Genomic DNA, 27,961 nt, shown 5'->3' with positions numbered 1-27,961 from the left:
TTCTAAGCGCAAAAGAATTAGCGTCCAAATTTTACGTACGGAATCTAATTCTCTCATTTCCTGATGTCATCTATATATATATGAATGTCTGTCTGTCTGTCCTTTTATGCATTACTACACCATTCATCCAATGGCCATGAGACTTTGGGAAGTTGTTGAGTACACTCCTCCGAAGATTATAGGCATAGTACATCTATCCTGTGATAGGTGGCGCGCGTACGAGCATCGTCGACAGTTATGCCCCCAGACAAAGATCGTTTGATTTCCATCTCAAGCACGAAAGCAAAAGGCATTACGACCAACGGGATGAGTGTTCAACTACAAAATGATGCATCCGCCGAACGTTTCGCAAGACAATTCCTGGATATTGAGAATACTGAGGTAAAATAAAAGAGGTAACATGAAAGCTGCGCTGTGATTGGTTGCTATTTTTGATATTGCTGAGGCAGAATAAAGGTTGCGCTGTGATTGGTTGTTATTTCTCTTACTGCTGAGGTAACATGAAAGCTGCGCTGTGATTGGTTGTTATCTAGATATATAAAAACGAATGAAGGTATGTCTGTCTGTCTTCGCAGCAACGCGCGACGGGTAAGCTAGTTAACTATAAAAAAGATTTATAAGGGAGGAGCAACTTTATTCTTTGATTTAACTGCAACTTTTCCCTTTCTTCTGCTCCTACAGAGCTAGAAGCCGCACTCCTTTGATTGCTTATATAATGCCTTCACAGTATTCCAAAACAGTATAGCCTGTCAGGGTACAACTGACATGCAATCTATTACACCATGCCCCTAGCTAACTTGGGGGGCTTTGCCAGATCTGTGGCTGTCACTGGAGCTCATCAGCTTCTTATAATCATGGAAAACATTTGTCAGCTTTGGTATAAAATATCAGACTTTATATATACAGGATTAAAAACTTAGGGGGTGAACAACCCATTAAGACCAACCACCTATGCCTTTCAAACTCAGGTGAGCTCTTAATCATAGCCTGTCGGATATCAAGTGAGCCAAGAGTTTTATACATAAGTGGTAACTTGGAAGAGCCGGTCCGGCACAATAGTCCATATCAGGGTGCGAACATTTACATTCAACACAGAAAGTGAAAATGTAAATCTCAGATTGGGCAGATATTGTCAGAACAAATACATAAGATCAGACTTAGAATTCACGCCTAACAGAACTCGGGCACACAACTCCATAATCCAGTATACCAAAAGTTTCCTGTGCCGATCACCTCCCCAGGAGGGAAAAATACTCCTGCAACGTATAAAGCACACATATTCATATTGCCTGAATGACACATCACAACATTTCATCCAAAGCCATTCATTCAATAAGTCTTCTTTATGCATTATACATTCCTGTGTATGACATCACTTTACTTTTTTTTTCCTTTTTGTTGTACAGTTTAGTAAAACAGGTTTAAAAAAAACGTCTTCTCTCTTATGTGAACTTTCTGATGTGCAGCGAGAGCCATTTTCTGGGTAAAACTTTTCCCACATTCTGAACAAGAAAACGGCTTCTCTCCTGTATGAATCCTCTGATGTGTAACAAGATTTGATTTCACTGTAAAACATTTTCCACATTCTGAACATGAGAACGGCTTCTCCCCTGTGTGAATTCTCTGATGTTCAATAAGGACAGATTTATCTGTAAAACATTTCTCACATTCTGAACATGAAAATGGCTTCTCTCCTGTGTGAATTCTCTGATGTGTAGCAAGAACTGATTTCCTTGAAAAATATTTCCCACATTCTGAACAAGAAAATGGCTTCTCTCCTGTGTGACTTCTTTGATGTTGAATCAAATTTGATTTCTTGGTAAAACATTTCCCACATTCTGAACACGAATATGGCTTCTCCCCAGTGTGAACTCCTTGATGTTCTCCCTTTCTGTGGCTTTTATCAGTCTGCAATGAATTAGAAGATGGGACCTGTATAAGAGGATCAGATGATGGATCTTTGCAATGAAGCGACGAGGAGATATCTGGGATAAAGGCAGGTTCTTCAAATGTATCTTGTGTGATACCACAATCCTCTGCTTTAGTATCTGCAGATATCAGACATCCCTCTGAGCTCCAGGTACCGACATCTGCCAAAAATAAAGCTGATTATTCTTGAATACTACAAACCCTAAAAATTATGCTGATATTTTATAATAGTTCTATATAAAAAACAAGTCATGTAGCAAAATGTAATCATCAACTAAGGGTACGTTTACACAGGATGACAGTTGCTAGAGTAATTACTCAAAAGAGCCAATACGGATGACTGTCAGCATTGGTCAGTGTAAAAAGACCGTTAGGATCAAGTGTTGATCCAAGGATTATTCTGATTACCATTATGGAGTTGGGAAGGAATTTTCCCCCAAAATAGGGCAAACTGGCTTCTGCCTCACTGGTAATTTTTTGCCTTTCTCTGGATCAACAAGGGGGGTGGAAACAGACTGAACTGGATTGACATTTGTCTTTTTTCAGCCTAACATACTATGTTACTTAGTCCCACAATTGGAAAACCATTTTTCCCTCATCAGTATAGAGATCATATAATGAATAGTAGTTCCCGCTCACATAGGTGCGTTTCATGTCCGTGCCATAAATGCCCATCATGTGTTATCACCTATAACAGTATCACATGTCATCCATATTTAGTTTGTACTCCGGCTGAATGGGGGAACATCCAGCAGAAACTGACAGATCACAGAGCTTATAAATCTACATAACTATCAGCAGCCGCTGACCGAGGAGAATCTGTGACTCTCCTCAGCTGTATTTAGTGGTTACTACTCACCTGGGCAGTTACCTGTAGGAATCTCCTCTTTACACCGCTGATCGCCCCTCACATTTGTCTCTGTAGCATTAATATCGGTCAGATCTTCATCCTGATACAAAAGCTGTGAGACAAATATTGTAAAAGTCAGCAGACAGTTGGAGAAGTCGTGTGGAAGGTTTTACATTACTTCAAAAGATCATTAATCATCATGATGACCAAAAATGACCTGACAGCAGTAGTTAGCAGAGTCATGTCAAAGGGGATGCCTTTTTAGGCTACAATTGCTCCTTAAAGGGATTCTGTCACCAGCTTCATGAAGTCTGCTTTTTAGCTGAGCTCTGAGTCACAGAGGGGGCCGTGCTAGCTTTTCCCTCCTGCATCATGCAGACTGACAGCTCTCTCCTGTTCTGTGTAGACGAAAAGAGCCATCACTCAGTATGCCGGGAGAGACCGGCATTGCCCAGCTCTGTGACTTGAGCTGATCTGCAAATCATTCTTCATAAAGCTGGTCCAAGCATCGGCTCTCACATTCTGAGTGCCATGATGCCAGGAGTTCGGTAACGTGACTCTGCAGCCTCTGATTGGCTGCAATGGTCACCTGACCTCCTGTAAAGTCAGCGATAACAATAAACCCCAGTACCACAGCGGGGCTGCAGTACTGGATTTCAGCTGCAGAGGAATAAGTATTGCTCAGCCCTATAAGAGGGATGCTGTCCTGTAACTGAACAACCTCTTTAATGGTTGCTCTAATGCTGTATACATCCCCTTCATTTTCTTCCTAGTTGGCTTTTAGTGATGAAAAGATCTTGATAACGAATTCTATATTTCCTGACATTTTTACAATATAATTTAAAGCTTACTTAACCTCAGAATACGTCTGTGAAGTTATATTGGTTTGTCCTTGAGTTAGCTGTCTATAGAAGGTCCAGCGGGAAACCTCTTGTCCCAGTGGGTTATGTTCTAACTACTCTGACATTCCATGGAGGTTCCCACAGACATTCCTCCAGCTTTATCTACCTCTGCCCAATGCTGTGTTCCACGTATCCTCAGGAGCGGAGGAAAGAAAAAATGAGCAGTAAGCACCATTGCTAGTCTTGTCTATTTTGTTTCCCTTTGACAGATTTGGACTGGGGTAGTAATTTGAAGACAAGAGGCATCTTTATGTGCTGTTTTTTTAACGTTTTATTGTACATGTGAATGGGTGGTTGATTGAGGTAATCTGAACTCAATGATGCTGGTCAATGAGAGAAAAGACTAACCAGTAGCTTTCTGATTACTTGACCACAGAGGGTCTTGCAGGTGTCTTTGTTTCTTAATTCTGATACATGATTGGGGTCCTTGGGGGACGCTCTGTGATACAATTTTTAACTGTTGACTGAGATTATCCATGTGAAGTTGTATGTCCCTATGGAATAAACTATGATTATCACCCTAGGTCATTCAGAGGTCCAAGGGCATTGTCGTATGCTCTCACCCCAGGTAAATGCAGAAGTGACAGTTTTGCCCAATGAGTCTGTCAGGGTCTCCTGCATAAAATAGTGTTCAAATCGAACGGGACACATACAGAAGAGTTTGGAGATATTTAAGTACTTTGCTAATCCTTGACTCCCAGGACCAGAAGTAGAAATCATAAACGGGTCTTTAGGATCATACATTGTGTGCTTAGTTAGACTAAACTGCCAATTTGAGGCAGCCTGTAATATCATTAATTGCCATTTGTTCACTATTCTTCACCCACAATTTTTCTTTAGAGTGCATGGCTTAAATGGTCTGCCCTGAGTGTAAAGGCAGGATTGTATACGTGTGGAGTAACTACCGCTGGCTAGATATATTGGGTGCTGGCTGTGCTTGTGTGCAGCAATGTCTCCACTAAAGTATCTGAAGACAAGAATGTAGACCCCACTTCCAAAACAGGTGAGGGTGAGGCCCATCGCATAGGAAAGAGGCGATCTTCTTGCTTTGTGGCTTATATCCAAAATATCTGTTGATCTGACGTTTTGCTCCTTTTTCAGATGTTCGGCAGCCATCTGTTTGGTTCCCTGGGCCACTTGTATAAATTCTAGGTGGGCCAAGGCTCTGGATATGGACCATGCTGACGTTCAATGGAAGGGCATCAGAAGCCTGCAGTGGTCGTAGGTTCATTCAAAAGCAATTTGTATCAACAAAATTTAGAGTGGCCCAAATTTTTAATTATTCATGCAGGAAGGAACATTCTTTGCTTCTTTTGGGTAGCTGAGCTGCTCTCCCTCAGGAGAGCCAATTTGGTGCATGTTTCAAGTTTTTTTTTGGAGCTCATATTGGTTTGGTTGGAAATTGTTTCGTAAGTGATGTGTCAAGGGGTGTGGGAATCCAAGCCTGTCCAGAAGGCTTCATGCACAGTCAATGCTCGATCATATCATTTTATTTGGGGCTGTTTGGGTACAGTCATCTGACATAGACAGCTGAAAGTGGTCAACACCTTATGTAGTTGGATGGTGTCCATCTAAATGAGATGGGCTTCAACAAATTCCTGTTAAAGCTTCAGAATGGGATGGAGCAATATCTTTTTGTTAGATGGAGGTCAAAGCCCAATATAGGGATATATGGGCTCCTCCATGATGGATGGTGGAGAATACCGGGAGATGATTTGAAGGTGGACTTGCCTGACGGGAGTTGATAGCTGGCATATGGCTTTAAATCCACACGTTTTAATGTTCTGAGATATAGGTGAGTTCTTCTGCAATGAAGTTTGGAATTTTAAGATAATTAGTAAAACTTTGGCCAACTTTCACCCAAAAGAGAAAGCGGTTATATTGGGTCTTTATTTTGGTGACTTAGCCATGGAGGGAAGGTTTATGATTAAAATGTTTTATTTGTGCTCTTTACAATCTCATTTAACAGGAAGAAATCATACTAGTCACAAATCAGCACATTAAGGTCCCTAACTATCTCCCTGCTTCTCAGGGCAGTGTGTGTCAGGTGGTCGGGCCCACATACTGCCAATATATGGATCCAAAAGGAGCTACCTAAATCAGAGTATCAGTAGGCAAAGAAGCACAAATGAAAAAAAATGGAATATTCTGGATTTAATAATGACTTCTTTTAATTTTTTTCATGGTTGAACTCTATAAATTAGTTGAAGGGAATTGTAGGATCCAGCAGGAATTTCGATAATTAACGCTCAGTATAAATGTATGTCCGGAATGAACAACGAACAAGAGTGAGGTTGCTTCTTATTCATCATTCAGTTTCTACATACAGAAAGCTGAACTACATATCAGCCTATATAAACAGGCAGTCATTCACTTTTGAACGACTACCCATTTACGGTGAATGAAGAACATGAGGGGTGTAACGATCCTCAGCCTGCTTCACCTCCAACCCTAGAGATTATTATTGCGAGGACCAGTCGGGCATCTGTGCCTGACAGGTCGTGCCATGTAAAAGGGCCCTGAACCTTGCTTGCCGGAAGGTAAAGTAGCAGGAAGAACAACTGCACAACCAGACAATGGACTGGAACATTGAAGAATTATGAGAAGAGGAGAGGGGTCAAAGTGGATGCACTTTTTAGGCTCCTTAATTCTACAATGCCGTAGCTGTTTGATTCTATATGTGCTCCAAAATACTCCAGTTTGTGAAGGCTGTCACTTTAAAACAACGTAACTACGGAATAACAAATACTTGTGTGGAGTTCAAAATGAAATGTGTTCATGATTATCTGACAAGTGGATTTCTTTTTTTTAATAGGATTGACAATTATCCCGGATGTCCAGATGTCTTGGTTTACTAGTTATGCTTATTGGATCAAGATTTCGAGTTCTGTTTTTATACTGGCACTGTTCCTAATAACTCTCAGGTCTGACGGTTCTGGTTATCTGAGGTCTCTGACAACTATCTGTAATTTACAGCCTGATGTATTTGGCATTGTTGTACTCCCCATATTCTTGTAAGATCTCATTTATTATTGCACTAATGATGTACACACTCCTTTCAATTTCAAGATCTTCCTAAAGTTAGCTCATTGCTTAGTGCTGAGAAGATCTAGATAAGGAATCATTTAAACACCTGACACTGTTACTGAACCCGCCCATACATCTGGGTGAGGATATATTGGCTGGCTGTCCATAGAAGGTCCAGTAGGAAACTGTGACGGCCACATGGCTGTAGGTCTAGAAGCCGGACATGTATAGTAGATGGCGGCTCAATGACCCCTCAGGATCCTCATAACATGTATATCTGGCATGGCTAGACACGCTGCACTAGTCTCAGTGGAGGAGATCAGCGTCTACCAGACACATCCGCTGTTTGTCTCGGGAAAATAAAGGAGCAGACAGATATAAATACAAGATGTTGGCTCCTTATTCCCACCAGCAGTCTCCACCGCCAGAAAACTGGGAGAAGATCCAGACAACATGTAATGTCTCTGGTCAGCGGTAATCCTGCCATCTCCACCGGCCTCATCGCACAAGGAGAAGACATCTAATAAGACTGAAGACAAGAGCTTCACAGCCTTCTACAGATCAGAAGGACATCTCCATCTACCTGATGGTCCTGTGGAAGAAGAGGACGGGGACATCTCTCTGGTGGGCTTCTCTTACTGGGTGGAACTGAAGGAAACACAGACAGACACTGAAGTCATTCTTTACATACAGATCATAAAGTCCCCGTGTATTTAGTCCTGTCTATTACCTGGTGATGGGAGTGGCTGGCGGGTCTCCATCATGGCGTCCTTGTACAGATCCTTGTGTCCTTCGAAATACTCCCACTCCTCTATGGCGAAATAGACAGCAACATCCTGACACCTTATAGGAACCTGATAACGCAATATAGTCATTACCCAGAAGCCTCCAGTGCTGTTACTGTATAATGTCCCAGCATTCCCTGCAGCGTCACCTCTCCAGTCAGCAGCTCAATCATCTTGTTGGCAAGTTCTAGAATCTTCCTTACATTGACGTCCTCATGTATCAGGGGGTGAGGTGGGAGCCCCGTGATTGGGCTCATGGGTCTTCCCCATCCATCACACACAGGGGCGCGACCGTCATCACTAGATGTCTTCACTAATATGTAATCCTGTATATGGGGAGACATTAATAAAAATCACTACAGACATTTCCAGAGTCCATCCCCTCTCCAGTGACATCATCTGCTAATACCATAGATAAGAATGATGTAATGTGACATCATCAGAATCTCTCACCTCCCCAGTGAGCTGGAAGAGTATCTCTAGGGAGAGATTGAATACACTCTCCACCATGTTGTTTCTGCCCTTCTCCATCTTTGATGAATCAATTATGTAGGGACCTGAATGGAAAGAATATAAATCAATGTAAAACCTCCCCAAAAAACAACATAAAAATAAATGAACTGGAGATAATAAGGGGAAATATTTAAAGGTGTTTTCCCATTAGTAATAATTGCTTCACAACTCGTGTCCTTCCTGGTTGCTGCTGATCAGGACATGTTGCAGCCAATCACTGGCTATAAAAGGTCAGTGCTGTGGCCAGTGATTGGCTGCAGAAGTCACATGTTCTGGTCAGCAACATTCATGAAGGACAGAGTGGTTGTGAAGCAAGTCATGGGCAAACCCCTTTAAGGAGATATTAAAGAGAACCTGTTTTGTGAGTTTTATGCAGCTTGAACTACAGACAACACAAATTCACTTGGATTGATAGCCGACCCAGGCAGGAAGAAGCCGGCAGCGACCGCCCCACTGACTCTTCTCCAAGTTCAGAGCTGCTTTTTACAGTGTTTTCTCTGAAGCGCTGCAGTGTTTTAGAGCACAATATAGATGTCTGCAATGTACATGCGTGTTAGGATGTATGTATGACAGGCAGCAGAATCCTCCTGACAGGTACAAAGTAAAACCCCTTCCTGCAGCCATTTTTCATCCCTGATGCCCAAGGGCAATTGCTATTTTTTCTGTTAACGAGGCTACATTTAGAGGTTTCATTTGTGGAGACCTTTATCAAATATTTTATTGGAAATTTTATAAAAACATTTGCTGGAATTATTCTAAAAATTTAATTTTATGATTTTTGTAAGTTTGGTTTTTATGACATCATTGTGCAGTAAATTGACCCATTCTTCTTCTTTAGTGTGCCAGTATGAATATGGTGATTTCTATAGTTGCTGTTATCTTTTAGTACCCTTAAGAAACTAACCTTTTTGGTTTAAATCTGCTTTCTGTCACCAAATTCTGAACCCCAGAACTTTACATTTTCCTTTGGTGGATCCATGTGAGATTATTGCAGGCAGAACTATAGTTTGTATTATTGCTGTTTTAGGGAATATGTTAGGTGCACTGTTCAGACACAATCTTCTGCTTCTGTGTCTGGCAAACATGGGCGTAGTCCTATTCTCTCTGTTCCCTGAGCTTATATTCACTCTCTTCCAGCACTCGTAGGGTTAATAGCTTCTGGCCTCCTGTTCAGCTGATACTCCTTTTCTAATCACTGTCCTGTATAGCTGCCCTGGGCCTTTCAGACCTTGCCGCAGTGTTGTTGAGAGTTTTGTTACCATCACGTCCTGTTCAGCAACTGCTTCGGCAGTTACCTTGCTAGCTTGTGCTGTGTTTTTCGTTCGTGTACTCTGTTGTTCCCGTTGTCTGCTTCTCTGTTTATCCTTGTCTGCTTGATCCTCCTTTGTTTCTGTACTCCTGGTGTTGTTCTATCTTTGTCCTATAGGTGTTCTGGCCTGCCAGGGTAAGTTAGCGCCTAGAGAAAAACCATGGGGTCGTCCTTATTGGGATGAGTGCTCTGCTTGTAGGCAGGGGTCTCTCTCTCCTGGTTATCAGTTCAGGGCAAGATATCTTCCCTAGTTTCCATCCATATATGGGGCTGTTCGTCTGGTATCTTACCTCCCACGCTGGGATTGGCTGTCAGCTGTGCTGGATGAGCTCTTAGTAGGTTGACACAGTGGTTCCACATCCACAGTCCTTACAGTACACTGCAGCCATGGATCCTGCTGACTCCAACTATGGGAGGTTATCCTGAATTATTCCAGGAGATGAAGCATCAACGTGAGAGGCAAGAGCAAATCTTGGCATATCTTTACAATGTCAGTACTTTCTGATATTCCCCCTACCATAGCGGTACCGCAGTCCTCTGCTGCTGCAGCAAATGCTACATCGCCTCCACTGGCAGCTGCCATTTTTGGCTCCAGACTCCGCCTGGCAACACTGCCTTGCTATGACGTGGATCCCAGACAATGTCGCAGTTTTGTTATTCAATGTTTCTTGCACTTTGAGCTTTTTTTAATTCAGATCGCACAAAAAAAACCCAAACAAACAAACAAAACATCGCATTCATAGTATCTCATCTTACAGGTCAGGCTTTGGCGTGGGTCAATCTCCTCTGGGAAAACAATGATCCACTGGTTAATAGCCTCGGTTTGTTTTTTGAGTCCTTTCAAAAGGTGTTTGAGGAGCCCGGCCATTCATCTTCCGCTGCGTCTGCCCTGATTCGTCTCCCTCAAAATAACCTCACTGTAGGCGAATATGTTATCCAGTTTGAATCTTTGGCCTCAGAGCTGGGGTGGAACAATGAAACTCTGGTGGCGGCATTCTGGGAGGAACTACAAGGTGGCATTAAAGACAAGTTGCCGGATTACGAGGTTCCTACCTCGTTGTGTGCTCTGATTTCTCTGGCTATAAGGATTAACCTGTGGTTCCAAGAGAAGTCCAGGGAAGTTATGCAAGAGAGACCAATCCGTCTGGCCCCTCGCTTTCAGAGACTACTCTTCTCGCCGCTGACCACTACCCAGTCTAGCGATCCTGAGCCGATGCAGGTGGATCGGCTTAGACTATCTGAGGAGGGGCGCGCACTCAAATCGTTCTAGGAACCTTTGCATGTATTGCGGATCTCCTGGTCTCCTTGTTCGCGCTTGTCCTCTCAAACCGGGAAACTCCTCCCCCTAGGGTCAGCTGGAGAGGCTACCCTAGGTGAGGATTGCTCCCCTCCCAGGCTGTAACCATGGTTCTTTCTGGTGCCCAGGTGTCACTGGAGGCTTTCCCGGATTCCGGCTCTTCCGGCAATTTCCTTCAACTGGCCTTGGTGGACCCCTACTGAATTCCCATCCAGCATCTCGAGAAACCACTCATGGTTTCTACTATTAATGTTAGTACTCTCTGTGAGATGATCCGGTTTATCACAGAGCCACTGGAGTTGAGGATTGGTGCTCTCCATTCTGAGAGGACTTCCCTGCTGGTGATGACTGTGGAGAAACTAGCTAATTTATCTCTAGCTTTGCCGTGGCTCCGATTACACACCTTGGACTGGAGTACCAGTGAGGTATCAAGTTGGGGCACCACCTGCTATACCAAGTGTTTGCATCCTGTCCACCCGGTTACTTTACCATCTAAACTCCAGGGTCTACAGGAACCTTATGGTTTTGCAGACATCTTTGACAAGAAAGATGCTGAATGTCTGCCACTGCATCGTCCCTATGATTGCCCAGTTGACCTTGTGCCTGGTTCCGTGCCTTCTCAAGGTAGAGTATACCCTCTTTCCCTGCCCGAGATCCAGCCAAATATGTTATGGAGAGCCTGGCCAGAGGGTTTATCCATAAGTTCTCATTTCCTTTTTCTTTGTCAAAAAGAAGGACTGATCACTAGGGCTCTGCATTGACTATCATGGTCTGAAAGCGATCACGAGTCAGAATACCCTTTACCCTTGATCCCTGAGTTATTTGACCACCTGCGGGGCGCCTAGATTTTCACCAAGCTTGATTTGCGTGGTGCTTATAACTTGATCTGCATCCACGAGGGAGATGAGTAGAAGACAGCTTTCAATATCCGAGACGGACACTACGAATACTTGGTGATACCCTTTGGTCTGGTTAATGCTCCTGGCGTCTTTCAGGAATTTGTTAACATTTTCAGAGATCTCCTTCTGCAATGTGTAGTTGTGTATTTGGACGATATCTTGTTTTTTTTTCTCAGATATACCCTCGCACTGGAGGCAGGTTCGCACGGTGGTCTAGCGATTAAGGGAGAATCGTTTGCTTGCTAAATTGGAGAAGTGTGTTTTTGAACGGAGTCCCTTCCCTTTTTGGGGTATATTGTTTCCAAACAGAGTTTGGAAATGGATCCTGAAAAAGTCTCTGCAGTACTGAATTGGCCTTCCAGCCTTCGGGCAATCCAGCGATTCTTGGGCTTTACAAACTACTACCGACAGTTTATCCCACACTTCTCCTCCCTGACTTCTTCCATGTCTACTCTCACATGTAAGGGAGCTGATGCCAAACAGTGGTCTCCAGATGCAGAGTCTGCTTTTCAAGCTCTAAAGGTAGCCTTCGCGTCTGCCTCCGTGCCGGAGGTCGACGCTTCTTCCTCGGGTGTAGGGGCAGTCCTACTGCAAAAAGGGGCATTGAGGAAGAAGGTGACATGCGGTTTTTTCTCAAAGTAATTTTCCACGGCAGAGCAGAATTACTCTATAGGGGACCGCGAGTTACTGGCTATCAAGATGGCTCTGGAATTTTGGCGGTATCTGTTGGAGGGAGCCTCGCATCCAATCGTAATTTACACTGACCATAAAAATCTGACATATCTTCAGAAGGCACAACGGCTCAATCCCTGTCAAGCTCGGCGGGCCTTGTTTTTTGCATGGCTGGATTTTATATTGTATTTTTGGCCTGGTAACCAAAACATTAAGGCTGTAGCACTATCCAGAGCATTTGACTGTAACAACACTGAAGAGGCTCCAGTGTTGGTGACCGTAGTGCCTGTTTGGGTTAAGTATATCCCACCAGGGAAGACGTTCGTGCCTGAGGCCAAGAGGAGAGGTGTCCTATCTTGGGGTCACTGTTCCAAATTAGCTGGTCATTCTGGGCAACACAAGACTAGCGAGTTAATTCGCCGTCAGTACTGGTGGCCGTCCATGATGAAGGATATCCACGATTTGTGTCCTCCTGTGCCACTATAAACCATAGGAACTGAGACCTACAGGGCTCTTGCGTCCATTACCCATACCTGAGGCTCCATAGCAACATATTGCCATGAACTCTATTACAGATTTACCTCCGTCCAATGGCCGTACTGTTATATGGGTAGTAGTGGACCTATTTCCTAAAATGGCCCATTTTGTGCCTCAGCCGCAGCTCCATTGAAGGCAATGCATAGACCTTCATTCACACGTGGCTTTGCACATACATGGGTGCGCACCTATGTACGCACACGCTTGTGTGAAGGCTCCCTGAACGTCATATACTCGCTATCTACCCAGGGCCCGACCAAAATACTGGCTTGTAATATGGCCGGTAAAAAAAAAAAAAAATACCAGCACCGGCCTGGCAGGAAAAGTACCAGCTAGCCTGGTGAATTACCGGTCAGGTCACAACCCTAATCATACCAAGGACTGTAACAAGGGGGCGCTCTAATAACTATGTATACATATATCAGAGGACAGTACAGAGATCTCCATCATCTAGTTATACAAAGGACTGTAACTAGTGGGCACTCTAGAGCAACGAATAGATATATCAGGGGACAGTACAGAGATCTCTTCCATCACCCATTTATACCCAGGACTGTAACAAGGGGGCGCTCTAATAACTATGTATAGATTTTTCAGGGGACAATACAGAGATCTCCCAGTATCTAGTTATATCCAGTACTGTAACTAGGGGGCACTCTAATAACTATGTATAGACATATCAGGGGACACTACAGAGATCTCTCCCATCATCTAGTTATGCCTAGGACTGTAGCAGGGGGGCGCTCTAATAATTATGTATAGATATATCAGGTGACACTACACAGATGTCCTAGCATCAAGTTATACGCAGGACTGTAACTAGGGGACGCTCTCCATTAGCCCAGGGGTGTGAAACTAATTTTCACCAAGGGCCACATCAGCCTTATGGTTAACGTCAAAGGGCCGATTATAATTGTAAGACGGTACAGTAAGGGCCTGTTCACACAAGCGGATTTGCGTACATAATATGCAGTAAACAGAATCATTGAGTCCATCTCGGTGCGCCCGCCTGCGGTCATCTCGGTGCGCCCGCCTGCGGTCATCTCGGTGCGCCCGCCTGCGGTCATCTCGGTGCGCCCGCCTGCGGTCATCTCGGTGCGCCCGCCTGCGGTCATCTCGGTGCGCCCGCCTGCGGTCATCTCGGTGCGCCCGCCTGCGTCCATCTCGGTGCCCCCGTCTGCAGTCATCTCGGTGCGCCCGTCTGCAGTCTTCCCCCCCCCCCCCCCCAAATATGCAGGCATAAGCGATTTTCGATTGAGCAAATACACAGCGTATTTGTGCAACCGAAATAGGATTACGCCCGTGTGAACGAGCCCTAACAGCGGCCCCAGCAACAACAGCGGCCCCCACAATAATAACCCTGCAGTAATAATATTAACCCCCTCAGTAGTAATAACCCCACAGTAATATCCCCCTAAGCAATATGAACCCCCAATAATATTAACCTCCCTCAGTAATAATATTATGCCCGTCAGTAATATTAACCCCCCTCAATAATATCAAGTATCACAGTAATATTAACCCCCTTTACTAATATTAACTCCCCCCTCAGTAATAATAGTTCCCCAACCCATAAACTTACCTCCTCCTTGCTGTCAGCGCCGCTCCCCCTCTGCTTGCGCTGATCCCGGGTCACACGGACGTCACCGAGTCCTCTCTCCTGCGGAACTGAGGAGCAGTGGACTCAGGGGAGGGGGATCCCAGCTGCACACTGATGTCAGAGTGTGCGCCGGGAATCAGCAGGTAGCTGCAGCACCTCAGCTGGTAATCAATTCAGTGGTGAGCGTCCGTCGGCACGCTGCGGGGCACATAAAACAAGGCAGCGGGCCTTATGTTTGACACTTGTGGTCTAGGGGATAGAAGGCTTCTACAGAACATAGCGGGGTCTTTACTAGACGAGCAGAAGACTCTGTACCTCTCCTCACAGGCAGAATCCCCCTGTACCTCCCGCTGGTCTCACCTCACCGGGGTCTATATACTCCAGAGACCACCAGAGGGAATCATCTGGCCAGGAAGCTCCGGGATGTTCGGGGGATGCGAGAAGTGTCTTCTAGACAGCAGAAGGCGCCAGTGGGCAGAGGGGCCGACCTCCGCCTATAGACTCAACCAGGACTCCCACAGACCTCAACCCGCAGAACTGGACTGCAGTAAGCTTCCAGGACCTGTGATGATGTCAACATCATGTGATCACCTGTGTGGGAGGAGTCAGGTATCACATGACCAGGGGATCACATGACCAGAGGGATCAGTATCTGCAGGACTCTGCTGCTGGATGAGCAGGGGGTGTACTGTGTATTGTGGATGTAGCAGAGCTGTATGTGTGTAATGTACACGCTCCTGTACTGTATGTGTATTGTGCATGTAGTAGAGCTGTATGTGTGTAATGTACACGCTCCTGTACTGTATGTGTATTGTGGATGTAGCAGAGCTGTATGTGTGTAATGTACACGCTCCTGTGCTGTATGTGTATTGTGGATGTAGCAGAGCTGTATGTGTGTAATGTACACGCTCCTGTACTGTATGTGTATTGTGGATGTAGCAGAGCTGTATGTGTGTAATGTACACGCTCCTGTATGTGTGTAATGTACGCGCTCCTGTACTGTATGTGTATTCTGGATGTAGCAGTGCTGTATGTGTGTAATGTACACGCTCCTGTACTGTATGTGTATTGTGGATGTAGCAGAGCTGTATGTGTGTAGTGTACACGCTCCTGTACTGTATGTGTACTGTGGATGTAGCAGAGCTGTATGTGTGTAATGTACACGCTCCTGTACTGTGTGTGTATTGTGGGTGTAGCAGAGCTGTATGTGTAATGTACACGCTCCTGTACTGTATGTGTATTGTGGATGTAGCAGAGCTGTATGTGTGTAATGTACGCGCTCCTGTACTGTATGTGTATTGTGGATGTAGCAGAGCTGTATGTGTGTAATGTACACGCTCCTGTACTGTATGTGTATGGTGGATGTAGCAGAGCTGTATGTGTGTAATGTACACGCTCCTGTACTGTATGTGTATTGTGGATGTAGCAGAGCTGTATGTGTGTAATGTACACGCTCCTGTACTGTATGTGTATTGTGGATGTAGAAGAGCTGTATGTGTGTAATGTACCCGCTCCTGTACTGTATGTGTATTGTGGATGTAGCAGAGCTGTATGTGTGTAATGTACACGCTCCTGTACTGTATGTGTATTGTGGATGTAGCAGAGCTGTATGTGTGTAATGTACACGCTCCTGTACTGTATGTGTATTGTGGATGTAGCAGAGCTGTATGTGTGTAATGTACACGCTCCTGTACTGTATGTGTATTGTGCATGTAGTAGAGCTGTATGTGTGTAATGTACACGCTCCTGTACTGTATGTGTATTGTGGATGTAGCAGAGCTGTATGTGTGTAATGTACACGCTCCTGTATGTGTGTAATGTACGCGCTCCTGTACTGTATGTGTATTCTGGATGTAGCAGTGCTGTATGTGTGTAATGTACACGCTCCTGTACTGTATGTGTATTCTGGATGTAGCAGAGCTGTATGTGTGTAATGTACACGCTCCTGTACTGTATGTGTATTGTGGATGTAGCAGAGCTGTATGTGTGTAATGTACACGCTCCTGTACTGTATGTGTATTGTGGATGTAGCAGAGCTGTATGTGTGTAATGTACACGCTCCTGTACTGTATGTGTATTGTGGATGTAGCAGAGCTGTATGTGTGTAATGTACACGCTCCTGTACTGTATGTGTATTGTGGATGTAGCAGAGCTGTATGTGTGTAATGTACACGCTCCTGTACTGTATGTGTATTGTGGATGTAGCAGAGCTGTATGTGTGTAATGTACACGCTCCTGTACTATATGTGTATTGTGGATGTAGCAGAGCTGTATGTGTGTAATGTACACGCTCCTGTACTGTATGTGTATTGTGGATGTAGCAGAGCTGTATGTGTGTAATGTACATGCTCCTGTACTGTATGTGTACTGTGGATGTAGCAGAGCTGTATGTGTGTAATGTACATGCTCCTGTACTGTATGTGCATTGTTGATGTAGCAGAGCTGTATGTGTGTAATGTACACGCTCCTGTACTGTATGTGTATTGTGGATGTAGCAGAGCTGTATGTGTGTAATGTACACGCTCCTGTACTGTATGTGTATTGTGGATGTAGCAGAGCTGTATGTGTGTAATGTACACGCTCCTGTACTGTATGTGTATTGTGGATGTAGCAGAGCTGTATGTGTGTAATGTACACGCTCCTGTACTGTATGTGTATTGTGGATGTAGCAGAGCTGTATGTGTGTAATGTACACACTCCTCTACTGTATGTGTATTGTGGATGTAGCAGAGCTGTATGTGTGTGATGTACACACTCCTCTACTGTATGTGTATTGTGGATGTAGCAGAGCTGTATGTGTAATGTACACGCTCCTGTACTGTATGTGTATTGTGGATGTAGCAGAGCTGTGTGTGTGTAATGTACACGCTCCTGTACTGTATGTGTATTGTGGATGTAGCAGAGCTGTATGTGTGTAATGTACATGCTCCTGTACTGTATGTGTACTGTGGATGTAGCAGAGCTGTATGTGTGTAATGTACACGCTCCTGTACTGTATGTGTATTGTGGATGTAGCAGAGCTGTATGTGTGTAATGTACACGCTCCTGTACTGCATGTGTATTGTGGATGTAGCAGAGCTGTATGTGTAATGTACATGCTCCTGTACTGTATGTGTATTGTGGATGTAGCAGAGCTGTATGTGTAATGTACATGCTCCTGTACTGTATGTGTATTGTGGATGTAGCAGAGCTGTATGTGTGTAATGTACACGCTCCTGCATGTGTATTGTGGATGTAGCAGAGCTGTATGTGTGTAATGTACACGCTCCTGTACTGTATGTGTATTGTGGATGTAGCAGAGTTAAGGAGAACTGACCACCTCCCGTGGTAACCTGTTTAACTCATTGATCACCTCACTGTCCAATATCTAATCTGTGTCTCCTCCCTTTCAGTTTCATCCCATTGCTTCTAGTCTTTCCTTGTACAGATGAGAATACGGCTGATCCCTCTGCACTGTGACAGCCCTTCAGATATTTGTAGACAGCTATTAAGTCTCCTCTCAGCCTTCTTTTTTGCAAGCTAAGCATTCCCAGATCCTTTCACCGTTCCTCATAGGACATGATTTGCAGACCGCTCTCCATCTTGGTAACTTTTCTGAACTTGCTCCAGTTTGTTTATGTCTTTTTTAAAGGGGGGTACCCCATGACGTAAGGGTATGTAATTTTGTGGGAAGTACCCCGCTCCCATGATGTACCCTTACGTCATGGGGCTGGAAGGGGTTAAGGAAGACTTGTCTGAGAACTGTGTTGCTGACCGGGTGGTGCAAGAAAAATCCATTAACCCAAAAATGTCACGTGTGGCGGATGGTGCGATGTATTCTGTGCCTAATATGTGTAGATATGTTTACCAAATGAAGTCAGGATGTGAACAGGGTGCAATGAGGAGTGCAGCCAACGCCCATGTGTGAGCCAGTGCAAGTATACCTCTAGTGTAAGAGGGAAGTAATAATGAGGATAGTGTGTGTAGGACTAGAAATGCTGGAGTGAGTAGTACTATGCCTTTAGAGAGAGAAAAGATAGATTGAACTAAATCTGAAAAAAAAGAAGAAAAAGGCTGCTGCTAGTGAGACAAGTGAGGTTATCAGTGCAGATCCTGAGGTCCAGGGTGAGACACCAAGAGAACGCTTGTTTAAAATTCAGGAAGGATTTGCACCAATGCAAGCTCATGTAAAGTTTCTTGAGGAGGCATTGCAAACTGCTAATAGAAATTATGAAGTTCAGTTACAGAAAGAAAGGACTATTTTGTGTCTGCTTGGAGAAGAGGCCAAAGGCTGTTAGCAGAGGTACAGACAGATAAATTCCTAAAAGAAAGTATTCTCCAAGAAGCTGAGCAGCAGAAAGCAGAGAGTGCAGCTCTCTTAAAGGAGAATGAGCATCTTGAGAGATTGGCTAAGAAGAAAGCTGATCACCGGGTGTTGCTGGAAAAGAAGAATGTACAGTGTGAACAGAGCTTAGAAGAGATGAGAAGTGAGAAAAAGAAGTATGAGGGATATCTTTCAACATCCCATAAAGAGATACAAGACCTCAGATGTAGCCAGAGATGAGGCTAATCGCAGAGTATGTCTGGAGGCACAATCTGTGCAGTATGAACAGGACTGTAAGAAACTGCAAATGCAAACTCAGGAGTTGGAGATGACGTATTGCGAGTTAGAGCTTCTACAGATGCACGGAATCAAACTATAGGTTTGCAGAATCAAGTTGTAGAGTTGAAAATGCAGTTGGCAAAGAAAAATGGTGAATTGGAGTGCCAGATAAGTCAGCTTAAGAGAAAGCTGCTTGCAGTCAGGCAGAGAAGCAAGCAGAGATCTGGAAAGACTTACTAGTTTACAAAGAAAACCAGGAAGCACTGCATGAGAGACTAGTGTCCCAGATGCAGATGAGCCTGGATGAGGAAGCTGAAGAATATGAAGCTCAGATCCAGGACGTTAATCCAGACCCATGCGCTAGCTATGAAGGAACTGTCCCAACGGTTATAGCAAACTGAAAAGATGAATGAAACCTTGGAAGAGGTCAAACAGGCTATGGAAAGCAAGTGTACTGAGCTTACCCATAAGCTGACGGTCCTTTTGCAGGTTAAACAGGAGTCTGAATGCAAGAGAAATACAGTTGAGATGCAGCTTCAGGAGCTACAAATAAAAATAACGGAAGGTGACAGTGTGCAGACAGCGTTGTCTGAGCAGGTGAGCAGACTGCAGGTGGAGCTGGAAGTTCAGAGTGAAGAGTCCCAGAAGTTACTGCTAGAAGAGATGCAGCAAAGGCTTGGTCTCCGTGCAGACCTGAAGACAATGCAAGATGAGAGAGATGTGTTCCTCAAGCAGGTAGAGGAAGATGCAGAAGCTAAGAGAAACCTGTCAGAGCAGGTTGCAACAATTCAGGCTGAGGTGTCTGATCTAGAATATAGACTGGAGAAGAGTGCTGTGTGCTTGGATTCTGTGGAAGAGCAGAAAAGAGAAATACAAGAGGAGTTAGAAGCTACAAGGCAGCAGTATGAAGAGAAGGCAGCTGCCTGTGATAAGCTAGAGAAGGTTAAAGTAAGTCTTCAGCAAGAGATAGAAGATGTTTCTGTGGAGCTTGGTCTCCAAAAAGAGCTTGTGTCCAAAATTTTAAAAAAAGGTGCAGAAAATATGTGAACAGCAGCTTACAGAGGAGAAAATCAGGTCTGCAAGATATGTCACTCAGTGTGAGCGTGCTGAAGAAAGGGTCTGTATGAAAAAGACTGAAGGGTTAACTTTGACACGCACCCTGAAAATGTCAGAGAAAAAGGGTCTGTTCCAAAAGTTCACCAAGAATTCAAGCTTAAAGATGAAACGCTGGGCAGCACAGTGTCATGTTTCTGAAAAGAGGGTTCAGAGACTAGTGCGGTCCAGGAGCCAGTTCAGACAGCAAGTAAAAGAGAAGAAGGGCTTGTGGAAGATTCCCGATAATGGTGCTGGAAAGCGAACTCTGGTACAAAGAAAATGCAAGGGCATGGTCCAACAACCGGTGGCAGGAATGAAGAATTGTAAAAATAAGACACAAGTGGCGAAGCATACCAAATTATGTGAAGGTGACCTGGGCACTTCAGGTGAACAGTTTGTAAAGACTTGGATGGTCTGGAGGAAAGAAATCACTTCTATAAGCAAAAGAAAAGCAATTAAGGTGAGAGCTGAGCAAAAGATGCAGACTGAACAGACCTCTGAAGTACAAGAGGCCAAGGAGAAGGTCTCAGAAGTGGCAGCAGAAATCTTGGAAGAACTGCAGAAAGAGTATAATGACCTCAGAAAGTGAAGAAACAGGTTGTCCAGGTGGTAGAAGCCTATCACAGGGATGCTGGCTCCAAGGACCAACTCATCAGTGAACTGAATACTACCAAGCAAAAGTTAGATTCAGAGGAGAAGGAACTTCGAAGAATGCTAATGGGTCTAACCGATAACACTATACTAAGAAGAAATATAATTGTTACAAAGTGAGGAAAAGATAATTATAAAGCTGAATGGATTGAAAAATGAATTAGAGACTGTAATCCATAGCAAGGCCATGCTGGAGCATGAGCTACAAGGGGAACTGGAAGAATACAGAGACAAGGTTCTTAAGCTAGAAGGAACCTTCAAAATGGAGGCTCAGTTTGAAAGTCTTAACAAGCCGTTGTGCACTGAAATGGAGGACTTAGTTAGCTCCAAGGATGATGGTGAAAAGGGTGAACATGAACTAGAAAAGTCTAAAGAAGTAGAAGAAAGCAAGATTCAGTTAGAGGAACTTGAAGATGAGTTACAAGCCACTGAACATACAAAGTTGCACTTGCAAGTCAACCTGCAAGCTGGGAGGATATTGTCTGAGAAAGATCTACAAGGATGTGATGAGCCAAGTGAAGACAAGAAGAGAGAACTTGTCAGACAAGTAAAAATAGAAAGAGACCCCCAAACCTGGAGTTTTGACCCTGAAGGGCCAAAAGAGAAACGTGTGATATGACCTATGGCCTTTATCAAGGGGGGGGGGGGGGTATGTAGAGGTGCACTACAGAGAATGGCCTGTAGGGGGCAACAGACAGGCATTCTGGTGCCTGAGAAAAGGGAAAACATCCATAGGTGTGGTCAGGAAGTTGTATATAAGTGTAGATTCCTGCTACACCCAGAGAGATGTTGGCTGAGAGAGAAAGCTCAGTTGCTTTCCCCCCAGGGTCTGGTGCAGACCAGGAAGGCAAGAGGTTGACAGGGTTGACCACCGTAACCTCAACACCCAGGTGGGGTGTGTGTATGAACTTTGTTTTACTGAAGTACGTTATATGGACTCTGGTTACATTGTTTGTGCTGTGAATAAAGACTGGTAGGAGCCAGGTTTAAAGAAAATCCACGTCTCCAGAGTGTTTCTACACGGCTAGTGCCCATTCTGGTCTGGAAGTTGGCGATCCGCAGGCAAGTGCATCCCACTTGCTACACTATATACTTCCAAACTTAGCTGCTCGGATGAACAGCTAACAGCCTACCTTGATGATATCCCCTTCCCTACACTGAGCCAGAGTAGTGCCACTTATTTGGATGGGGGCTTGAGTATAGAGGAGATAATGGATGCTATTAAGTCACTCCCCAATAGGAAATCGCCAGGGTTGGATAGACTCCCTGGGGAATGGTATAAAAAGAATTCGGATTTCCTAGCTCCCCGGCTTCTAACGCTATATAATTCTATCCTGCGAGATGGTGCCCTGCCGGACACCATGCGCAAGGCCATAATTCCTAAAGCTGGAAAAGATCCTGCAGATTGTGGTTCCTATAGGCCCATCTCGCTTCTTAATAACGACGTTAAAATTTTGGCAAAAATACTGGTGAGGCACACAAATTCCGTTCTTAATGAGATTATGCACGCTGACCAGTCTGGTTTCATGCTTGGCAAAAGTACAGACATGAATCTGAGACGGCTTTTTGACCATCTGATATATGAACACTCTAATGGTGGGGAAACGCACCCTGGTATTTATAGACCAGGCAAAGGCCTTCGACTCAGTAGAGTGGAGGTACTTGTGGGCAGTGATTAGAGATGAGCGAACACCAAAATGTTCGGGTGTTCGTTATTCGGAACGAACTTCCCGCGATGCTCGAGGGTTCGTTTCGAACAACGAACCCCATTGAAGTCAATGGGCGACCAGAGCATTTTTGTATTTTGCCGATGCTCGCTAAAGTTTTCATGTGTGAAAATCTGGGCAATTCAAGAAAGTGATGGGAATGACACAGAAACGGATAGGGCAGGCGAGGGGCTACATGTTGGGCTGCATCTCAAGTTCACAGGTCCCACTATTAAGCCACAATACCGGCAAGAGTGGGCCCCCCCCCCCTCCCAACAACTTTTACTTCTGAAAAGCCCTCATTAGCATGGCATACCTTTGCTAAGCACCACACTAGCTACAACAAAGCACAATCACTGCCTGGATGACACTCCGCTGCCACTTCTCCTGGGTTACATGCTGACCAACCGCCCCCCCTCCCCCCCACAGCGCACACCAAAGTGTCTCTGCGCAGCCTTCAGCTGCCCTCATGCCACGCCACACTCATGTCTATTTAGAAGTGCGTCTGCCATGAGGAGGAACCGCAGGCACACACTGCAGAGGGTTGGCATGGCTAGGCAGCGGCCCTCTTTAAAAGGGGCGGGGCGATAGCCCACAATGCTGTACAGAAGCAATGAGAAATAGAATCCTGTGCCACCGCCATCAGGAGCTGCACACGTGGGCATAGCAATGGGGAACCTATGTGCCACACACTATTCATTCTGTCAAGGTGTCTGCATGCCCCAGTCAGACTGGTAATATGTACCTTAACAGTAACCGCGTTGGTGGTAATGTGGTGGTGACTGCGGACCTAGTAGCACGGTTGTATTTTGTTGGTTTTCGGAATGCGGCCAGGATTAAGTGGGCCGTGGCGGGGGGATGGTGTGGGGGCTCTCGTTGTGTCGGTAAAGGTGAAATTCTTGGACTGCCACCAGACGAACCAATGCAAAGACATTTGCCAAGAATGTTTTCCCTGTTGGAGGAGGAGGGGGATGTTTTTGAGGCACTACTTGTCCTCTCCACGTGTCCGTGGTTATATGCACCTTTACAGTAACCGCGTTGGTGGTAATGTGGTGGTGACTGAGGACCTAGTAGCACGGTTGTATTTTGTTGGTTTTCGGAATGCGGCCAGGATTAAGTGGGCCGTGGCGGGGGGATGGTGTGGGGGCTCTCGTTGTGTCGGTAAAGGTGAAATTCTTGGACTGCCACCAGACGAACCAATGCAAAGACATTTGCCAAGAATGTTTTCCCTGTTGGAGGAGGAGGGGGATGTTTTTGAGGCACTACGTGTCCTCTCCACGTGTCCGTGGTTATATGCACCTTTACAGTAACCGCGTTGGTGGTAATGTGGTGGTGACTGAGGACCTAGTAGCACGGTTGTATTTTGTTGGTTTTCGGAATGCGGCCAGGATTAAGTGGGCCGTGGCGGGGGGATGCTGTGGGGGCTCTCGTTGTGTCGGTAAAGGTGAAATTCTTGGACTGCCACCAGACGAACCAATGCAAAGACATTTGCCAAGAATGTTTTCCCTGTTGGAGGAGGAGGGGGATGTTTTTGAGGCACTACGTGTCCTCTCCACGTGTCCGTGGTTATATGCACCTTTACAGTAACCGCGTTGGTGGTAATGTGGTGGTGACTGAGGACCTAGTAGCACGGTTGTATTTTGTTGGTTTTCGGAATGCGGCCAGGATTAAGTGGGCCGTGGCGGGGGGATGGTGTGGGGGCTCTCGTTGTGTCGGTAAAGGTGAAATTCTTGGACTGCCACCAGACGAACCAATGCAAAGACATTTGCCAAGAATGTTTTCCCTGTTGGAGGAGGAGGGGGATGTTTTTGAGGCACTACGTGTCCTCTCCACGTGTCCGTGGTTATATGCACCTTTACAGTAACCGCGTTGGTGGGAAATGGCCTCGCCGCCATCATGTCTTTGGGAAGCCTCTGTTTCCACACCCCAGAGACATACCATTAGCAGCGGTATAGGCAGAGGCCAGAATTCGTAACATTTCAGCCGTAGCATTAGGACAGGCCCCACTAACATATCACTAGCAGCATTATAGGAGGAGCGCAGTCTTCGTTCCATGTCAGCAATAGTAGCACTCAAGACAGGCCCCAGTAACAATTCCGAAGCAGCAGTATAGCGGGAGCGCAGTCTTCGTTCCATGTCAGCAATAGTAGCACTCAAGACAGGCCCCAGTAACAATTCCGAAGCAGCAGTATAGCGGGAGCGCAGTCTTCGTTCCATGTCAGCAATAGTAGCACTCAAGACAGGCCCCAGTAACAATTCCGAAGCAGCAGTATAGCGGGAGCGCAGTCTTCGTTCCATGTCAGCAATAGTAGCACTCAAGACAGGCCCCAGTAACAATTCCGAAGCAGCAGTATAGCGGGAGCGCAGTCTTCGTTCCATGTCAGCAATAGTAGCACTCAAGACAGGCCCCAGTAACAATTCCGAAGCAGCAGTATAGCGGGAGCGCAGTCTTAGTTCCATTTCAGTAGCCTTAGTATAGCCAAGGCCCAAGTTACATTTATGTAGCTAAAGTGTAGGCCAACCCCACACACCTTTCTGTACCATGAGTGCAGGCGAAGAACATACAAATTGCTATGATTACACTGTAGGTGAGGGCCCCAAAAATTTGGTGTACCAACAGTACTAATGTACCTCAGTAAAAATTGGCCATGCCCAACCAAGATGGCAGGTGAATCGCTTTGGTTAATGTGGCTTAAGTGGTAACTAGGCCTGGAGGCAGCCCAGTGTAACGAAAAATTGGTTCAAGTTAAAGTTCCAACGCTTTTAAGCGCATTGAAACTTATAAAAATTGTTCAGAAAAATTATTTGAGTGAGCCTTGTGGCCCTAAGAAAAATTGCCCGTTCAGCGTGATTACGTGAGGTTTCAGGAGGAGGAGCAGGAGGAGGAGGAGGAATATTAGACACAGATTGATGAAGCAGAAATGTCCCCGTTTTGGATGGTGAGAGAGAACGTAGCTTCCATCCGCGGGTGCAGCCTACGTATTGCTTACGTATTGCTGCTGTCCGCTGGTGGAGAACAGAGGTCTGGGGAAATCCAGCCTTTGTTCATCTTGATGAGTGTTAGCCTGTCGGCACTGTCGGTTGACAAGCGGCTACGCTTATCTGTGATGATTCCCCCAGCCGCACTAAACACCCTCTCCGACAAGACGCTAGTCGCAGGACAAGCAAGCACCTCCAGGGCATACAGCGCTAGTTCAGGCCACGTGTCCAGCTTCGACACCCAGTAGTTGTAGAGGGCAGAGGCGTCACCAAGGATGGTCGTGCGATCCGCTACGTACTCCCTCACCATCCTTTTACAGTGCTCCCGCCGACTCAGCCGTGACTGGGGAGCAGTGACACAGTCTTGGTGGGGAGCCATAAAGCTGGCCAGGCCCTTAAAGACTGTTGCACTGCCTGGGATGTACATGCTGCTCGATCTACGCAGTTCCTGGGAGTGCTCCCGCTCCTGAGCAGGTGTTATTGTAGTGGAGTGAGGAGGCTGGGAGGAAGGAGGAGCAGCAGACAGAGGATTCGGATTGGCAGCAGTGGACGGCGCAGAACTGCGGGTAGACGATAGGTTGCTCGAAGCACTTTCTGCCATCCAGGACAGGACCTGCTCACACTGCTCATTTTCTAATAACCGTCTCCCGCGTGGACCCATTAATTGGGCGATGAATGTGGGGACGCCAGAAACGTGCCTCTCTCCTAATCGCGCAGCAGTCGGCTGCGACACACCTGGATCAGGAGCTTGGCCTGTGCCCACACCCTGACTTGGCCCTCCGCGTCCTCGGCCGCGTCCACGTCCTCTAGGCCTACCCCTACGCCTCAGCATGCTGTATTACCAGTGATTTGATTTCACAGGCAGGAAATAAATTGGCGCAAGACTGCAGGCCAAATATAATTTTTTCCCTTTTTTGAAAACGAAAGGCCCCACTGCCTCTAGTGAATGAATAATCTAAGTTTAATAACTGTGCTGTTTTCCTGCTAATGTGTCACAGAACGTGAGGGTAGCAGAGTTATTAACTGTGGCAGAGCAGGTATTTTTTTTCCCAATTAAGGAAAGCAAATGGCGAAGCCAGGAGTAAAACGTAGCTGGGTGCGTATGATTTTTAAAGGTGTCACACGCAGCCGACACGTGTCCACCGCCCTTAGGACGGACAGAGGCCGGACAAATAGAATTATTTTCCGTTTTTTGGCACCAAAAGGCAGCACTGCGTATATTCTATGAACATGAGAAGTTTAATAACTGTGCTGTGTCCCTGCTAATGTGTTCGCAGAACGTGAGGGTAGCAGAGTTATTAACTGTGGCAGAGCAGGTATTTTTTTTCCCAATTAAGGAAAGCAAATGGCGAAGCCAGGAGTAAAACGTAGCTGGGTGTGTATGATTTTTAAAGGTGTCACACGCAGCCGACACGTGTCCACCGCCCTTAGGACGGACAGAGGCCGGACAAATAGAATTATTTTCCGTTTTTTGGCACCAAAAGGCAGCACTGCGTATATTCTATGAACATGAGAAGTTTAATAACTGTGCTGTGTCCCTGCTAATGTGTCACAGAACGTGAGGGTAGCAGAGTTATTAACTGTGGCAGAGCAGGTATTTTTTTTCCCAATTAAGGAAAGCAAATGGCGAAGCCAGGAGTAAAACGTAGCTGGGTGTGTATGATTTTTAAAGGTGTCACACGCAGCCGACACGTGTCCACCGCCCTTAGGACGGACAGAGGCCGGACAAATAGAATTATTTTCACTTGTTTTACAAGCAAAAGGCAGCACTGCGTATATTCAATGAATAATAACTGTGTTGTGGCCCTGCCTATACAATTCTTTCCCTGCAGTATCAATGGAGGGTGCAATGCTCTGCAGAAGCGATTTTGAGAAGCAAAAAAAAATGCAGCACAGCTAACAGCAGCCTGGACAGTACTGCACACGGATAAATATGGCCCTAGAAAGGACCGTTGAGGTTCTTGAAGGCTACACTCACTCCTAACACTCTCCCTGCCTATGCAGCACTTCTGTCCCTAATGCCAGGTGCAACGGTCTGCAGAGGCGATTTTGAGAAAAAAAAAATTGCCACTGCTAACAGCAGCCAACACACAGCTATCAGTGGCCCTAAGAAGGACCTTTGGGGGGTCTTGAAGCCTACACTAACTACCAATTCTTTCCCTACAGCAGCTCCGGTACAAACAGCACTGTCCCTCATCTAACTCACACGGCATCTGAGGCGAACCGTGGGAGGGGCCGACTTTTATGTTCGGGTGACACCTGATCTTCCCAGCCACTCACAGCAGGGGGGTGGTATAGGGCTTGAACGTCACAGGGGGAAGTTGTAATGCCTTCCCTGTCTTTCAATTGGCCAGAAAAGCGCGCTAACGTCTCAGGGAAGGAAGTGAAAATAACCAGAACACCGCATGGTGTTCGTTACGAATAACGAACATCCCGAACACCCTAATATTCGCACGAATATCAAGCTCGGAAGAACACGTTCGCTCATCTCTAGCAGTGATGCAACGGTTTGGATTTCTTAGGTGGGTAAAGATCCTATATGACCCAGTAGCCAGTATTAAAACCAATGTCCATATTTCTGCCCAGTTTCCCCTGGGTGGAGGCACACAACAAGGTTGCCCCCTGTCC

The 27,961-nt window shown here is 45.7% G+C and overlaps 2 protein-coding genes across 2 annotated transcripts; both read right to left on the bottom strand.

Annotated features, from left to right (window-relative positions):
• LOC136629094 (zinc finger protein 84-like) overlaps window positions 1-27,961 on the bottom strand; it is a 341,525-nt gene that overhangs the window by 210,053 nt on the left and 103,511 nt on the right.
• On the bottom strand, window positions 874-14,862 carry LOC136629192 (oocyte zinc finger protein XlCOF8.4-like). Of its 2 annotated transcripts, none has more exons than XM_066605360.1 (7): window positions 14,303-14,862; window positions 7,947-8,050; window positions 7,643-7,819; window positions 7,439-7,562; window positions 7,292-7,356; window positions 2,789-2,891; window positions 874-2,090 (listed from the first exon to the last, which is right to left on the bottom strand). In XM_066605360.1, the coding sequence occupies exons 2-7, from the start codon at window positions 8,022-8,024 to the stop codon at window positions 1,408-1,410; spliced, it is 1,230 nt and encodes a 409-aa protein (XP_066461457.1). In that variant the 5' UTR covers window positions 8,025-8,050; window positions 14,303-14,862; the 3' UTR covers window positions 874-1,407. The 2 variants fall into 2 exon arrangements, with proteins under 2 accessions (XP_066461457.1, XP_066461458.1); XM_066605361.1 differs by having other exon boundaries at window positions 14,681-14,862.

The sequence above is a fragment of the Eleutherodactylus coqui genome, chromosome 5, assembly GCF_035609145.1.
Source record: "Eleutherodactylus coqui strain aEleCoq1 chromosome 5, aEleCoq1.hap1, whole genome shotgun sequence".
Lineage (NCBI taxonomy): Eukaryota > Metazoa > Chordata > Amphibia > Anura > Eleutherodactylidae > Eleutherodactylus > Eleutherodactylus coqui.
Note: the sequence above shows the minus strand (reverse complement) of the source record. Positions and strands in the feature narration are given on the sequence as shown.

What these genes read in the sequence shown, in the direction of transcription:
- LOC136629192 (XM_066605360.1), bottom strand. Translation starts at nt 8,024, where the DNA reads ATGGAGAAGGGCAGAAACAACATGGTGGAGAGTGTATTCAATCTCTCC. An exon ending in TTGAGCTGCTGACTGGAGAG is followed by an intron (nt 7,563 to 7,642) that starts GTGACGCTGCAG and finishes TTGCGTTATCAG; the next exon opens with GTTCCTATAAGGTGTCAGGA. An exon ending in TTCTTCCACAGGACCATCAG is followed by an intron (nt 2,892 to 7,291) that starts GTAGATGGAGAT and finishes TTTGTCTCACAG; the next exon opens with CTTTTGTATCAGGATGAAGA.